The sequence below is a fragment of the Fragaria vesca genome, linkage group LG6 (genome assembly GCF_000184155.1).
Source record: "Fragaria vesca subsp. vesca linkage group LG6, FraVesHawaii_1.0, whole genome shotgun sequence".
Classification (NCBI taxonomy): domain Eukaryota; kingdom Viridiplantae; phylum Streptophyta; class Magnoliopsida; order Rosales; family Rosaceae; genus Fragaria; species Fragaria vesca.
This window is the reverse complement of record NC_020496.1, coordinates 28470846-28488545: the sequence shown is the minus strand read 5'-3', so window position 1 is coordinate 28488545 and position 17700 is coordinate 28470846. Positions and strand designations below refer to the sequence as shown.

Sequence of the window (17700 nt, the reverse complement as noted above, 5' to 3'; positions counted from 1 at the left end):
TTTGGTTAGGGTTGAGATTCAGGGGTCTTCGATTTTATCGCACTCCGCCGTTTCTGGGTTTTAAGTGAAATGAGGGACACGAGAGGGTTTTCTCTTTTCTTGTTTTGGCGGACCAAGCGTACCGGTTCAAATATTATTCTCTCCTTTTTTTTTCTTTTTTCCTCTCAACTTGGGCTTCTCAGTTTTCTCTCTTTTCTTTCTTTTTCTTCTTTTTCTTCTCTGGCTTTTGGGCCTTTTCTTCGCGGTTCCTACCAATCTAATGCCACTGCTAGCCATAGCAACCAAACACTAAAATATCGACAATCATAAATATTTTAATAGTTTAAAAACAGGATATTTTTATTAGAATATTGGTGTTGGGTCACATCATCAATTTAATGGCAGAAAATATTCAATTATATGTACTAATGGTATAATAGTCGAGGTACGATTTTTTAATAGGGACCAAAAATTTCCTTCTCTAATATAATCATATACTTGGTATTCAACAAAATCAAGAGGATAACTAGTGAGGATACTAGTATTAAACACAAGCCAAAGTCTCCTTATACAGAAAGTTGCAACGATCAACATGTACACATCCACAACAACCAGGTAGCAAAGGAAGAGGCAATGGATATCCAATAATTGAAGTTACACAAGCTCTTGTCAAATACACACCCAAGTAAATATAACCTCTTCAATGCCAAACTAACACTAATCATTACACAACCAAAGAAAAGAAAAGAAGAATTCCCATTACACAACAGCCGATCGAATTCTCAAGTCTCTCAACATATACTTATGGTAACCACAGAACTTGTTGGTCTCGCTATCAAGATTATTTGAAATGAGTTTACCAGCAGTCAGAAACAAACTTTCCTCTTTATCATTAAGTCACAATCTAGAAAGAGAACCATGCATTACACACAAGCCAAAGTCTCCTTATACATAAAATTGCTACGATAAACCAAGTAACATCGATTATCAGTAGTTAACTCGTAGGATTTGAAGGTCTTACTCTTAAGATTACACGAGGTGACTTTACCAGGAGTATAGCAACATAGATTCTTCGTTTTCGTCTCGATCAAGAAAGAGAACAACAAATCTTCCGTAAGGTAAGTTCGAGAAACCAGTGCACAAAGGATCAAGATCAACATTGTACTTGACGAACCAGCCAGAATAGTCTCTTCCCATCTCCAACACTTCGAATTTAGTAAGACAGGGGTTATAAATATCAATGAGATGCAAATGACCACCATTCTCTTGAAAGTATCTGTACTTCCTTTCTTGAAAATTCTTCATGTTACAGTGGTTGGGACTCACAAACTTCACAACCTCTTCATCAATGAGATCATATGTCATCTCACAACCGTCACCTACCCAGTGAATTGCGTCGTTGCAGTAGACCCCCCCCCCCCCTGTTCGTACAGGACATGAGGTTGCCTATAGAAACAAGAATTGAGAAGCCTCCAACTTTGAGTCTCAAACGAATATATATGTATCCAGTAATCTGGACAATATTTGAATCCATTAGCGGTTTCAAGGTAGATAACCTTGTAATGAGGTGACTTGGAAGGGTCGAAGGCCAAAGAGCGGCCAATGATACGGGTAGGGGTTTCTACATTGTGATCATCACCAATAGGAGCAGCTGGGCATGGGAGAATTGCGAGTGTCGAGAACCGGTTAGTTGTGGGATTGAGAACAATATATGGGGACCTACTAGTACTACTTCCAACAAAGGGTAGACACAAGAAGAGGCCATTGCAGGAGTGGATAATATGGATGCGGCCATATTGGTTTACAATGACTTCAAAAGGATTCTAGTGAGGTGAGATGTGGTGATGGCCACCGGCATCATGATCAGGAGGAAAATGGATGAAAGAGAAGTTATCGGAACTTTGGTGAAAGACAACAGAGATGGGGGAGTTTAGGTTTTGTAGGGTGTGGCGGTCACAAAATTTCGGGTTTGAAATAAGAGAGCCAATGCTTAGAGACACATTTGAAGCGAATCAGAGGTCGAGCTGGCACGCGCACTAAGATTTCGATAAGGAGTTCTTCCATGTTGGCTACAGTTTCTGCAGCTATGGTATTGCTGCAACGTTTTGGGTAGTCTCTCTGCGCCATGTTCGATCTCTCTAAACTCTAGAGCCAAAATGTTCGTGTTATATATAAAACCTGAATGAAGAACCACTCATAAGAAGGAAATCATAACAATCCCAATCCTGAAAGAAGAAGAAAAACAATAATCCAAATCCTGAATGGAGAGGTTATTCTGTTTGTTAATTTGCTATAAAAAGTTTGCCAACACTATGGAAAAAAAGGTCCTACAACATGCCCAAATATAATGGAAAGTCATAAAAGTTCAAGAAACCAAGTGGGAATAGAACCATGAAAATATTGGCAGCTACACTTGAATATCAGTAATAAAAGCATAGAAACACACAAAAACTCAATTGATACAGACCCCTGCATGTGGAAGGAACAGAAGGCCATGACAGCATCATAGAAAATCCTTGTACCTTTCAGTCATCGTCATAAATTATTTTCACACCAAATACACAAAACTCAATTGCAATAGAGAAGGCAATGACAGCAGAAACAATTTTTGGGAGGAATTGTAGCTCAACTGGGGAGCAAAAAAAAAATCAAAGTAGCTTCAAATATATACATCAACTGAAGGTCACAATCATTTCCCAGATGAGGAATTTATTGCTTAAGAGTTTCAACAAACTAAGTAATCAAAACATGTATCCACATCTATGCACTTGCAAAACCAAGAAAAAAAAACAATAAGGTCATCTACAATAGTAAGTCTCAATCAAAAATTAGAAGAAGAAACAGAGTGGTGAAATCCAACCCTAGCCTTCTAAACACCAGATGGTTTGTGAAATCCAACCCTAGCCAAAAAAAAAAAAACTCACTTTCCAAAACAGGGTGGACTACTCTGGGCACAGAAATGCAGTATCCGGGAGTGGATTGGAGAGATCCATGACTGCAGTATCCAAAACAAGATGCAATTTTCAGTCATGGCCCTCTCCAATCCACTCCCAGATAATGCATTTCTGTGCCCAGAGCAGTCCACCATGTTTTGGAAAGTGAGTTTTAATGTTGAATGTCGTATAACATATCACTTAAATGATAATGCAGTATCCGATGTTATTACCAACTACGATGTCGAAGACATCTTTGGCCTGGAACCTGCTGATTTCATAAGAAGAATTACAATTACATTCGGTCTAGGCTGCAATGGCCAGATTATGGCCTGTGAACTGACTATGGTGGAAGATGATGTTGGTCATGTGAGACTGTTTACCTTGCATCTGCGTCATGACTGAAAATTGCATCTTAACCCATCTGCGGGTTACACTCTGATACATGTGAAAATGGAGGCGCCCATTTGGTTGCTCCTTCCAATTGGACCAAAACAGAAATCTCAAAATCTTGAAGATTCCCTCATCAGTGTGGCCAAAGCCGTAGGTGGCATATCTGGAAAAGCCAGGAAGAGGGTCATCTACATACTCAAGAACCACCTCATCCAGTTCATCATTTGCCACATTGAATACGAAGAACATTTTAATCCTTGAACGTTTTAATCACTTTTTTTTTTTCAGTTTAAAAAACTTGATAGATATGTTACTTCTTGAACTTTACTAAAAAATTAAGGGTTATTGGTTTATGCATTCCTTGAAATAGTTCATTCACTTATTGTAGCCTTTAGACAACCAACCATTGTTCAACATATAGCTTACACAGGTTTACTTCAATTTGTAAACAACATGCAACAAAACATTATGTGTTAAAAAAATCTAACAAACATTTCACTTATTGTAGTCTTTAGACAACCAACCATCGTTAAACATAGCTTACACATGTTTATTTCAATTTGTAAACAACATGCAACATAATATTATGTGTTAAAAATCTAACAAACATTTGTAAGCTATGTTGAACTATCAACGATGGTTGGTTGCCAAAATACCACAATAAGTGAAGTTTTCGAAGTAATAAGAAAGAGTCAGACACTAGTAGACAAGTTTTTTCTTGACATTTGGCACAATCAGATACAAACTTTCTAGTGGGAGACATTCAGCTTATTCTGGATTACTAATAGTTCATCACAAAAAAAACAAAAAACTAATGATCAATACATAATTGAATTATAGCAATATCGAATTATTTTAGCAATATCAATACCCCCTGGTTCCTAAATCTCAACCCACCCGAAACCCTAAATCAAACTCTCTTGTTTCTTTTCTATCAACTATCTCAATTCAATTCGAAAGCCCCAAGTTGTTGTAGAAAGCAGCCTGAACCTAATTACCCCAAATCGAAATTCCGATGACATCTTCTTCTAAAACCCGAATCCAAGGATCGTCTTCAAGATCGACCCTCCTCCTCACGGCCGAGGAGGAAAGGGATCTAATCCGCAATCTAGAGTCTCTTCAGCTTCAGGAGGATGGGAGCTTGCTGGTGAGTGAAAAATGAATCTTCCTCCATTTTCGCAACCCAATCACCCCGCTTATGGTACTATATCTCTCCAAATCCAAGATAGGCAAGAGAATAAAGATCAATAATTCTCATGAGATTATGAGACAACTCGATCCCTTTTAAGAACCTAGTCACGTTGGTTGGGCATTCACTCGGCCTAGTGTGTTTTTTCTTGACACAAGTGTTTCAAGGTTCTATGTGTGCAACGTGGCAACTCAACACTATACCGAAAAACTGAAAAATTGAGCATGATAGTTTATCATCCCAAATGCCATAAGAGGTGAATGATTTAACTTTCGAAGAAGCTAACAGAAAATTGTTCAAATTTACACAACAAGCAACATATATAATATTATGTTCCGATTGAAAAATTGAAGAGACATGTGTAAGCTATGTTGAACGATGGTTGTTTTCCTGAAAGCTACAATGAGTAAAAGAGTAAGACAGTAGTAGAAAAGTTAATTTTTTGGCGTTTGGCACGATCATATCCAAACTTTCTAGTGGGAGACATTAAACTAATTATAGATTACTAAAAATTCATCATAGAAGAAAAAAACAAAAAAAAAACTAATGATCTAAATTTAAAAGAATGATAGCATAAACAAATGAAGGAATGATAGCAATATCAAATTATTTCAATATTGATATATTTTAGAATTGAAGAACGCCTATGGATGTGGTCCATGCAAAATGAATTTCCTTGCATGGCGCCAGCTCATACATCAAAGCGAAAGTTTAAGGCAACAATGTTTTCTTCATTTCTAAGAAGAACAATTGTTGTTGGTCATTAGTTACTTGTTAGCCAGTTAAGAGTGTGAGTTGTACAGTTCGGAAACAAATTGACATTGAAGTGGGAATGTTTGGACATCCTCCACCTCTTGTTGGCATTCAGTTGCAACAATAACAATATTGCACTTCAGCCACGTTTGAACTCATCTCCAACATAGATTCGATGATCTAGCTATCACAAACTAATCCAAATCTCAATTCCTGGATGAAATCTAATTGCGGATTTTCGATTCAATCTCAATTGCAGAGTTTGATGGGAAGAAAACTGAAGTTAATTTTTTTTAGAAACTATAGGAGTCGAAAGCACTATGTAGTACATCTCTTAACCTTGATCTTGTTCCTGCCAGGTGCCAAAAAACTCACCAAATGTGGAAAAGGGAACCGCAAAAAAGAGCGTGACAAATGAAAACTCAACGAAGCGTTTGAAGGCTAAGAGGTTTTTGATCCATTGGAAATTTGGAATTCTGAAAGTAGAAACTCGATACTACTGCATGGCCAGATGCTTAGCCATCTAGTATAATACATTTAGTATGCTTTATAGTATGATTGACTTATCTGGACCTGTACGATAGTAGAACCATTTGTGTGGCCTAAATCATAGGTGGCTTCCCTCGAAAACCTCAAGTGAGGTTCACCAGCCTCCTCGCCCATCTCGACCATGATCTTTTCCGTAGCTATGTCACACCAATACAAGGTTGAGGAGAATGAGTCTCTAAGACAAATGAGACCTAGAGATTGTCCTACTGACGAGACTAGTTGCCAAAATGCAACGATTTGAGGATTTCAAGTGAACTATGAACTTTTCCGTTGTTTATCTTAGGCTTGTGAAGGTACGGGGCGGCCTTTGGACGTCGACATATGTGCACATAGGGCTTCCGATTTTTTGGGGCCTCAATTGTTTTTTATCATATAGTTTTAGTTAACAAAACAAAGTTTTGTTGCTGGATGATCAACATTTTAACATATGGGCACATTTCTTTAGTTTTTTTTTCTTCTTCAATGATGAACATGAACTTTAATTAGTAATCTAGAATAAGTAGAATGCCTCTCACTAGAAAGTTTCAATTTGTTCATGCCAAACGCCAAAGAAAGAAAATTGTACTGTTGTGACTCATTAATTATGTTTACTTTATAAATTTAAAGAATTTGGTACTTCTTGTATTTCACTGAGAGATTAAGGGTTATTATATTGATTTATGCACTCCTATTCAAAATTTCCACACATAATGTTATGTTGTTGGGTAAATAGGGCCACATATGAAAGTTCGTAAAAAGCCTCATATTACTCAGAAAGGCCTTGTGAAGGTACTATAGCTTCGGCGCCACAATTGCAGCTTGATGATGTATGAAGATTCTCTCTACACTCGCTACCAAGCTTCCAGAGCTTCAGAGACGTACTCTTGGTCCTCAGTGAGAACCCTTTCCCCCTTGCCATGAGATAGAAGATCTTGTAGCCACTAGATCGATCTTGCAGACAATATGGAAGACGACGTCAAACCATAAAGAAAGAGACTGAGATTTGGAGAAATATTTAGGGTTAGGGTTCTAAGTAAGTTTAGGGGTTTTGCATTTGAGAGGTTTTGGGTGGGTTTGATGGGATAAGCTTGGTCTCCCAAGCTTCCGTTTTCATTGATTTAGTGTATCCATGTTAATCGTATTGGTTTAGTTTGATGTATTTTGTGTTGTACGTTCTTCGGGGTTATTGGCTATTGTGCCTCCCTATTTCTATAATAAATTTGGGGTGAAAGAGCATAATAGTCTTCCGTGCTCTCGTTTCAACCAGGAAAAAAAAAATTAAGAAGAAAGAGGACGCCAAATTAGCATTATTATCATCAGCATTACATTCGTTTAGTTTACTTTGGATAGATGCATATAAGTGCCGAAATGCTCACGTAAGTGCCGAAATAAGTAGGTTCACGAATTGTAAAAGACGAATTAACTACAACATACTTCGCTCCATCATGCCGGTCTCTTTTCGTCGGGAATTTATACATACTTGAGCGACGACCGTAGACTGCAATGTGCATAAATCACTTCCAAATTAAAAGGGTCATTCATCTATCTATATCATCAAGTCTACCCCGTAACCCCGATGAAGTGAAGTCGACGACAAAGTAACAAAGTATCAAATAATGCTAAACAAGGGTGACCCGGAATCGGCCTTTTTCATACATTTCAAACTTGGGAAATTGGAGGACGCAATGGAGAGTAATGAGCAACTAACTAGCTGAACATGTACACATCCACAACAGGCTAGCCAGGTATAGCCAATTAATACGTATATAAACCTGATACTTGATCCGATCCATACTGAAAGAGACCATGGAAATCAAATCGATGATTATTGAGGTTACACAAGTTCTTGTCAAATACACACTCAAGTAAATATGCCCCCTGTACGTTTCCTCTTGCAAATATGATCTTCTCATTCTCATAAAAGTAAGGAGGATTATTATCAAGAAAACCATCACATTCTTCATCTATGTGGAAGTATGCTACCTCACTAAAACATTAATCAACCGGCTCATAGTGTAAAGAAGTAAAATAAGAATTCAATAAGAAATCAAAACTGAAATGCAGTCCCAATCCAACTAGGAGAATTCTGAAAACGACGACCCTCTTTTGTCCTTTAGACCACGTACCTACCACCAAGCTAGCTTCCCTTCAACTCATGTAAAGAATAGAAATGGAATCTAAGATATTGGTTTCGACGAACAAATAATAATCAAGAGGATAACAAGTAGGTGCAATATTACACACAAGTCAAAGTCTCCTTAAACGGAAAATTGTCAGATTCAACAAGGAGACAGTGATCAGTAGTTAACTCAAAAAAATTGAAAGTATTACTCGTAAGATTACACGAGACGACTTGACCAGGATAATGTAGCCACAGAGATGAACCGTCCCCTTCTTCATTTTCGTCTCGATCAAGAAAGAGAACAACAAACTGTCTGCTGGGAGGGCAAGATCTAAGATCAACATTGTACTTGACGAACCAGCCAGAGTAGTCTCTTCCCATCTCCAACACTTCAAATCCATAACCAGCCTGAGTAGGCCAATAAATATCAATGAGATGCAAATGACCGCCACTCGTCTCTTTAAAGTATCTATACTCCCTTCGTTCCGGGTTCTTCTCTCGACAGTGAGGAGGACTCTGAACGAACTCAACACGCTCTTCATCGATGTGTAAGTATGACATCTCACAATATAGGCCTACCCAGTGAACTGCGCCGTTGAAGTAGACGCCCTTTTCGTAGCAGATATGAATCGTATGATCTTGGATCTTGAAAGAAGAACTAACAAGCCTCCAACTTCGAGTCTCAGATGAGTATATTTGTACTTGGTAATCTGATCCAGTTGTAGTTTCAAGGCAGATAACCTTGTAATGGGGTGATTTGGAAGGGTCAAAAGCCAAAGAGCAGCCAAGGATATGGTTTTCTACTTGCTGGCCATCACTAATTGGGGGAATTGCGAGTGTCAAGAACTTGCTAGTTGTGGGATTGAGAACAAAATATGGGGATCTACTAATACTTGTTGCAACAATGGGCAGACACAAGAAGAGGCCATTGCAGGAGTTGATAATCCTGATGCAGCCATATTGGTTTGCAATGACATCAAGAGGATACCAGCGAGGTGAACTGTGGTTATGGCCGTAACCATGGTATATACCGCTAGGATCATGATGAGGAGGAAAAGGGATGAAAGAGAAGTCTTCGCAGCTGTCGGAAAAGACAGCAGAGATGGAGAAGTTTGGGTATTGTAGGGTGTGGCGGTGACAAAAATTGGGGTTGGAAATAAGAGAGAGCCAATGCTTTGAGACACATTTGAAGCGGACCAGTGGTTTAGCTGGCAGAAGCAAAAGGATTTCGGTGAGGAGTTCTTCTATGTTGGCTACTGTTTCTGCTGAGGTGCTGCTGCAGCGTTTGGGGTAGAGTCTCTGTGCCATGTTCGATATCTCTAAGCTCTAGAGCAACAGGATTAGTTGAGCCATATATAAACCCTTAATGAACCACTCCTAGTAAAATAAGGAAACCATAATTAATAATCCCAACCCTGAATGAAGAAGGAAACCATAACAATCGATCGATTGGAAAACACCAATTGGCTAGTCGATCAACATGCATGTTTGCCATCCTCTATATGCATCATCTTTGATCTCTAAACTCTAGTCTAGAACACCATGTTTAAGTCATATATGTATAGAACCTTAATGAACCACTCCTGGTAAAAGATGGAACCCGAAGCCTAATCGTCAATCTTAATCCTTTCGACTGTTTTTGTGGTTTTGGACTTCTAGGAAATAGGATCTATATGGCCGGTGAAATCCAACACTGTACATCCAACAATGGTCAGAAATATCAGAGAAGGTCATGGAATTGTCAGTGAACTGACGACGAGGACGCATGCTGCTATCTATGGAACTTCGTAACATGCACGCGCGTACGTATCGAACAGGTGAGGTATAAAGGAGAACTTAATTAGAGAAACTGCTAGTTCTTAGTTAATCACATCTTAGAGACAGACACATATGAATATATAATCAAGATGTCTAATACTGCATAAGTAAAACAAGAACACTTGATCGATTACATACCAGGTTTGATATAGTACATATGCATGGTGTTCAATATGTTACTGATCACCAGGTTATATGTTGCTTTATACTTGCACTGGAATGAATCGAAGTTCGACACAGCGAAAGCACCACTCTCGAACCCTAGACTACGTACATGTTCACCCTTGCAGCCAATATGCTTAATCTGTTCAGATCAGCTAGCTCCAGCAGAAATTTGGGTGCGTACTACTTCAACACTCCCACTTCTAGTTAATATATATCTTGATGATCAGTTTCATTGCTTGCTTGCCTTATCTATTGATCTTACCATGCATGCATACACATATATACACTTAAACTCCATCCATCAGTACTCATCAACTGTTCAGTTATTTCTTCAGATCTTCAGAAGTCGCCTCTTCCGTCTACATGAATTTAACCTGTTACATATAGATATAATTCTTACATATCGTTTATTGAGGAAATAACATTGCAAAGGACAATTGTGAATATGTAATCAAGAAAAAATAACAATACATGTCTTATGTCTAGTTTAAGTAGCATTCTGGAAAACAGTATAAAGGTATATGACGTATATGCATCAAATATATGCGATGCACTAGTTAAAACTCTAAAACAATATATAAACCCATGGCCGGCCTGGTTACCATATATAGTAGTTAATCCTCCCCCAATCCGATCAAATCAAAAAACAAACAAAAAAGAACGAAGCAGACGATTGGTAAAGAGATCAATTTGTTTAACTATTTCTTATCCAATTGCAAATGTCCTTTTATTAATTAACCTAGTCCGGCCAGGAACAAATCAAATTATTGTAATTAGATGATAAGCACGGCTGCTGAGCTGATATTATATATTGGCTAGCTATATCGATCAACACTATTTAGTATCATATGTATATGATGGAGACATCGTGTTTGTATACTCCATTATACCAGCTGAGCTGGAACCAAGAGCACAGGAATATATATGCATGAATTAAATATAATCAGAACAATCGAGATGGAAGATTATCATGATCATTGTGGAGCGCTATATATAGATATATATTGATAATACAGAAAATATCAGGAAAAGAGAAGCACGTAGAAGCAAGAGAATGCAACAGTGTCGAATAATGCAACTTAAAATGGAGGACAAAGTGTACGTAGATGGAGGATTCGAATATATCCACATTATCGAACGAATCCTTTTGTATATATATGCTGAACCAATACTAAGTTTGGATCATGAAATTCAAAGAAAATAAAAGGCAGCACACACACGCACCAATACTAAGTTTATTACTTAAATTAATCCCTGTTCTGGTAGTCAATTGATGTTGTGTGTACTCGGTCAGTTATGTTAAACTAGTATTGAAATCGCTAGGTTTGCTCTCCTAAATGACAGTTTTAAGGAATTGTAAGAAACAAATGTATCTTAATCATATGTATTAACTATAGAATAAGAAATCATAAAAACTTAAAACTGTGCATGTATTTTTAACTGTCAGATTTACTTGTCCCTTAAAAGTATCAGGTGAGCAGACTTTCTTGAATAAGATGAAAAACAATACAGCACACAAAACTATCTTGTATTTAAGTTCAAAAACAATTTTTTTTTTTTTTGAATAGAAGAGGTCAAACTTTATTGATAAATAAAAAAAAAACTACATGAAAAATGTTTCAAAAACAATTTAGCACCGCTATTAGTAGTTAGTAATCAGTTGACTACAAAGCAATTAAAACATACATATGCATGTATGCTACTTAGTTGATTAGAGCATAAGTATGTAAATTTTTACTTTATTACATCGTAACATCAATTGATCTAGTGACATGAATAATGAAAAATAACTAATTATATGAAATTACGATCACATGCGAAAATTTTACTATCTACTGATGTCATATTGTGAAAGATAACTAATTTATTGACTACGTAAATTCTACTAATTTATTGACTACTTGCAACCACTATTATATATTCATCCTACCATATTTATCTCCCTTATAATTCTACTAGTGCTTATTGTAGTAAATAGTTCAGTTTCATTCTAAAACTCAATTACCACCGGTTTCGACTCTGTACAGACTTACCCTGCCATATACCTACTGCTCTTATAGGTAGCCATTATATGTCACCCTCCATAAGTAATAAAACAATACATGCAATCTTTAACCTAATGCACAGTTTAACTCTAAAACTTGTTTTGCTTTAAGAGTGTAGCTTGACTAGTATCTCTTTTGAGTTTTGCCACAAATACACACATCCCAAACATGAACCATTTCCATGTAAATTATTTGTTCCATATATTTGGAATGTAGCTAGCTGTTAGGGTTCAAAGGAGTTTATTTTTCTTTGAATGAATCATATACTTCAGTTTCCTCTGTTACCCACGACCAAGCTTTAAACCAGTTCATGATGTAGACAGACCACCCAGATGCTGATGGACCCAAAGTTAAAGAGGTCATATAAAGGCAGGGAGGGAGCACAGTAAAAATAATAATGGGGTCACATTACTGACATGACTTAAACCAATAGGCCAATCGAGTCCTGCTCTTTTATCATTTTACCTTACCTGTCACCACAAAAAAAAACAAGGAAGAGGGTATTAAATCGAGTACTTATTCAACTCATATAAGCCTAAGATTGGAGAGACATCAAATCTTAGAGCATTCTTAATTCATATAGATTCATATATAATCCTACCAACCTAAGAGTTTATCATATATATGTTTAATTTGCCTTGATCCCTAGTGTTTATCCAAAAAGCAAGATTTGATTCGTGATTAGCAGTATCCAGAATTTGTGCTTAAGTGTCTAGTTAGCATAAACCTTTGTGATTAGAATAAGCTAGCATTAGATATACCTGATCATCCACTCGACCTATGATTTTCGGCTCGGTCTTCCACCTCTTAGATATGTAGTGGAGCTGCATCGACGGCCAGAGTGAGCGCAGCTTTAACGTCGAGCCTCCATGCAAATCCTCCGCCGTCCATTCTCCACAAATCACAAGGCACCATTTGCGAGTAGCAGAAATTCTCCTTGGAATTATCCTTGTTACCCACAGCAGTGTATCTCAACTTTACTCGGCATGTAAACGCCGAGTGTGTATACGGCAGCTCCTCGTTCATCGCTAACCACACGGCTATCTCCGGCTGCCACGTCATCGTCACCATCCTCCTGAACGCTCCGTTCAGCCACATAACCCTGTTCCAACCGTCGGAAACAAATCCAGGACACGAGTCAACCTCTAGACTCCTCACTCTCTCCTCGTTCGTACTGAGAATCCCAAACCCTTGAGGAGGCGCAGCCTTCATGCATGTGCCTGTCACACACTCCACCGTCACCCACGACTCCTCCGCTCCTCCCATCACCGCCGTCGGATCCGCCGCCGTATCACCTCTCATATAATCCTCTCTTCCGATCTTACTAAGACTCAACCACTCGTGATTACAAATATTGGTACCCTTAGTCGAATCAAACTCGCAACAACTAGATCCGCCGTCCGATGAGCCGTCCCCGTAGTCGCCGCTCTTCTCGATCTCCGGCAACAGTTGCAGTGTCACCACCCGCTTATTATTCTCCTCCATCTTTTCTTTTCCATTTTCCTCTCTCTTCTTAACCCTAACGTACTTTCTCTTCGACGTCTTCGTTCTCCTCCTCAAACCGATCACGTTACTCTTACCTTCCGGTGGCTCACCCGAATAACCTGACCCTCCGGCGACCGGCTTCGGCGCAATCGGCCGGAATCTCAGCATTATCTGATTCAAGACACTCGTATCATGCGCACCAGCTCCGCATCTTATCATACGCCACCCTTCTCCGCCTTCCATGGTTTCGATCCGCTGCTAGCTACACCTCCTCAACCACCATCTCTCTCTCCTCTTTAACTTGAATTTTCAATCGGGAAAATTTACAATTATGGCGCAGTACCAGAAGAGATGAGAGAGAATAGAGAAGAGAGGAGCGTGAAGAAACATACACGTACAATTCCCACCTGGCTAGGGCTACAACTCTGTAATCTTATTGGCCAGTTTCTGCTGAGTGGGGCCCGCCGCAAAAGTAGCATATCCGGGGCGTAATTGAGTTGATGGTCCCACTTGTCGTCCAATCAGATCGCAGGAGGTGTCAGGCACTGGCCTAAAGGAAAGCAACACGTGGGGCAGCCTTGGGCTTAGTGTTAGTGATAGTGGGGCCCCTCAGGGAAGGTTCCAGAAAACCCAATACGTGGTCGTTTTTGATTAGAAAAGAACATCAAAATTCTTGTTGAGGAACAAGGACTCCGTAAAAGGCTCCACGCGAGTGGGGACGCGTGAGACACAGTCTCACAAAGGGGACTGGTTTTGGGAAAACGTGAGAGGTGTGCGAGTGGGGGAGAGTTAGGTGTCGTTGTGAATTTGTGATAGGTCACTATGGATTAGGACGCGTGGTTGGTTGAATGGGGTTGTGAATCTTTGGGTAAGATTTTTGATGTCATTCGAGAAAACCGACAAAAGTTTCTGTTTAAATTTATTTTCCTATAATAGGAATGGAAAATTTTCCATTATAAGGTAAACTTTTAATCTCTATTACTGTACAGTACCACGCGGTGGATATCTGCTGCTTAACGACCTAGAAAGACGAATATATATACCTGTTGTCTGCGTCACTACAACATTTACGTTATTTTTTACTATCACTTTACAGTCTTTACTACAGGTAACTTTAGGTAGAGAAGCAATATTTACCTCAAAAGTAGTGCATATATCTCTTAAATGGTTCCAAATTCAAGTTCCCTACATTTTTCATAATAAAAGAAAAATGGGTTAGACTATGCTTGGGACATGAACCCCTTCATTTGATGGGCATTATACACATGCTATGAGTGTTAGCTACTATTCATATAACCTTTTTATTTGTAAGTTAACCAATAAAAACTAAACTTGGGAATTGTTCAACCTAATTGTTAGTTTATCTCTCATCTCTAGCTAAATTTAGCTAAAGATCTAGCTAGCAAAAGTTACCTAACTTAGGTATAAGATGTAAACTATTGGAGTTCTAAATTTGTTTAAAATACAATTAGATTTCAAGTTTTTAGTACCTAGCTAAGGGAGATCATAGCCTTGAAAGAAAAGAACCCAACTAGAAATATATATTTTCAAATTGAAAGATGAATATCACTACACTCCAAGCTTGCTAATCAATATATATAAACAGTTAAAGATGTCTATGTCTAACTAAGCAACATCTTAAAGAATGCCCTTCATGACTTTTCAAATCTAGACAAGTTTAGCTAGGGACAATTTCTCCCTATATATATCTATGTATATATATTAAAATGCACGAGCTATATTGGTATAAGGATCCAAAGAGGATAAATACCAGTAAGGGAATTTGTTTTTTTCTTTTTGTTTCTTTTTGGGGTCAATTTGAGGGATAGCTCGTCTATATATAATGCTATAGGAAGCACCCAAGCAGAGGCAGATGGAATTTGTGTTTTGCTTCTTGTACATTTTACCCTCTTTCTGTGGTTTAGCTAGTACTAGTTAACTAGCGAGCAATCACCCTGTTCTTTCCTGGGTTAACTACTATTGTAGCAAATACTTTTACACCTACTCCCACAAGAAAAAGCCAATAAAGGTCACCGGCAGCCTTACTGGTGACATATATATAACTTCTGGTTCAATCTTAATACAATTATCGACCTCCCTATATATACCACAATATACCCTTTAATTGCCTGATTGACCTTTCCTGTCTACAAGTCACAACCGATCAAAGCTTAGATTACCCAGAAACAAGAATAATATGTAGTATTATACCTGATAATAATAAGCACCAGCAGCTGGTCTTCGATTTTAAAGACCCAAACTTAGCGCAGCCTTCATGTCCAGCCTCCAAGCCAACCCACCACCCTCCTCCAACCTCCACACATCACACGGCACCATTTTCGAACACTTCTCCTTTTCCCCACTGTGCTGCAGCCTCACCCTGCAACTGAACGCCGGGTTCCCCTTTCCCGGCAACTCCGCCTTCGTCACCAGCCAAACCCTCACCTCCGGTAACTGATGCTGCCCTTGCCTACTCACCATTTCTTTATAGGCCTCGTTCACCCACTCAACTCTGTTAAAACCGTCTGATATAAACCCCGGACACGTGTCCCTCTCCAAACTCCTCACTTTCTCCTCGTCCGTACAACCTAACCCTCGCACATCCATGCACGTGTCCGTCACGCTTTCCACCGTCACCCGCGACTCCACAACCACCACCGGCGCCGGCGCCGCTGCCACCGCCATGCTCCGTTCAGATCCCGCCGCCGCATCCCAGCCGTTGAAGGGCCTCGCGTTCACCCAAGAAGAAGTTAGGTGTGCGGTTTCCTCTACCGCCCGGTCAAGACTTAACCAAGATCTAGCACCGGATATGTCGCCGGAGGCTGTTTCTACGGGCAACAGCTGGAGAGTGATGGCGGTCGAGTCTATGATGATAGGTTCTTGTGGATCTCCGGTCAGTCCGGTGGAAGATCTGTTACTTTTCTTGTTACGAATGTACTTCCTCTTGGCTCTCTTACACGGAGAGTACGAGCTTCTGTTCGTACTCTCCGGGAGACTCTCACCTGAAGAGGAACCTCCGGGGACCGGTTTGGGTGCGATTGGACGGAATCTGAGCATTATCCGGTTGATTATCGTTTTGTCTTGCGGTCCTACACCGCCGGCTGCCACGTGCCATCCATCTCCGCCGTCCATCACCTTCTTCAGCTTCCTCTCCCGACGATCTCTCTGATCTCCGGCTTTCTCCCTCTCTCTCTCTCTCTCTGGTTCTCTCTCTGGTCTCTCTCCGGTTGCTGAAGCGATAATCATAGCAGGGGAGCAGAGGAGGCACCACGTGTCTAGGGCACCTATCCAACAGGAGCGCTGACATGTAATTGGCTGATTCGTGTCGGTGTGGGGTCCAGTTAAAGTAGGCGTATCCAATGACGAAATGGAGTTCTGTGGGCCCCGCAAAGGGCCAATGAGGTGCGGGTGGGTGTGAAGCACTCGGGGAGAAAAAGGAGGACACGTGGGCTTTGGTTTAGGCGGAGACCGAGAGTATCATTATTTTCATTCCGACCAAAGTGGAAACGAGTTTTTTTTTTTTGTTTTAAACGGAAATATTCGAGAATGGGCACACGTGGTTCGACGAGATTAGCCTAAAGGAGTAAATCTCGTTTTCCGAACAGTGGAGGCGCGTGGGGTGCGTGGATTATAGGACGGGTTGATTGGACGGACGGAGCGTGGACCACTTAGCTTTTCCTTCGGTTTAATGAAATGGTGACGCGTGCTTGGTCTTCCAGCTCAAACTTGCAGAATAAACTTTATCTTTTCCTCTAAAGCTGCTGACTAAGGTTGATGCGGCAGTTCTAGTTCGGTTCGTGTTCGATTCGTATTTGGCTCGTTTGAGTTGACTGTGTAAGAGAAACGAGTTAAGTAATTATTTTCTGTACCTCAGTAATTATTTTCTGTGCCTGGTCAATCATATAACTCAGATTTATGTAAAGACTAACATGGGATGGAAAAAAAATAATTAAATACACTAATAAGAAATAAGGATAAAACACGTAGACTAATAAAATTAAAAGAAAACATAAAACATGTGGTGTTCCGGGTACAAATAATAATTTTTCGAGTTGTGATTACTGATTAGCTTCGAACTTAAAATCAAAAGCTGATGGCAGTTAAGAACTTAAGATCTTTATGTCAAGACGTATGATTCTTAAAATTTGTCTCCATTAATGTTCAAAACAACTTATTACGCTCATCTAATAACCATCATCGCATCTAATAACTTAAAATTTGTTGGTGGAGAAAGTGGAAAGTCGATTGTGATGTCCATGGTAGACAAGTTGGGACCTTTAACTTACCCGA

The 17700-nt window shown here is 39.4% G+C and overlaps 2 protein-coding genes across 3 annotated transcripts; both read right to left on the bottom strand.

Annotated features, from left to right (window-relative positions):
* Positions 1–8011: 8011 nt before the first annotated feature.
* Positions 8012–9205, bottom strand: LOC101297074 (F-box protein At5g07610-like). Its single transcript, XM_004305879.1, has one exon. It carries the CDS (start codon positions 9203–9205, stop codon positions 8012–8014), a length of 1194 nt encoding a protein of 397 aa, XP_004305927.1.
* A 590-nt stretch (positions 9206–9795) lies between these two features.
* On the bottom strand, positions 9796–16988 carry LOC101298442. 2 transcript variants are annotated; one of them, XM_004303954.1, is made up of 3 exons: positions 15622–16988; positions 14548–14595; positions 9796–10254 (listed from the first exon to the last, which is right to left on the bottom strand). In XM_004303954.1, exon 1 carries the CDS (start codon positions 16654–16656, stop codon positions 15658–15660), a length of 999 nt encoding a protein of 332 aa, XP_004304002.1. In that variant the 5' UTR covers positions 16657–16988; the 3' UTR covers positions 9796–10254; positions 14548–14595; positions 15622–15657. The 2 variants fall into 2 exon arrangements, with proteins under 2 accessions (XP_004304002.1, XP_004304001.1); XM_004303953.1 differs by lacking the exon at positions 14548–14595.
* Between the last annotated feature and the right edge of the window lie 712 nt (positions 16989–17700).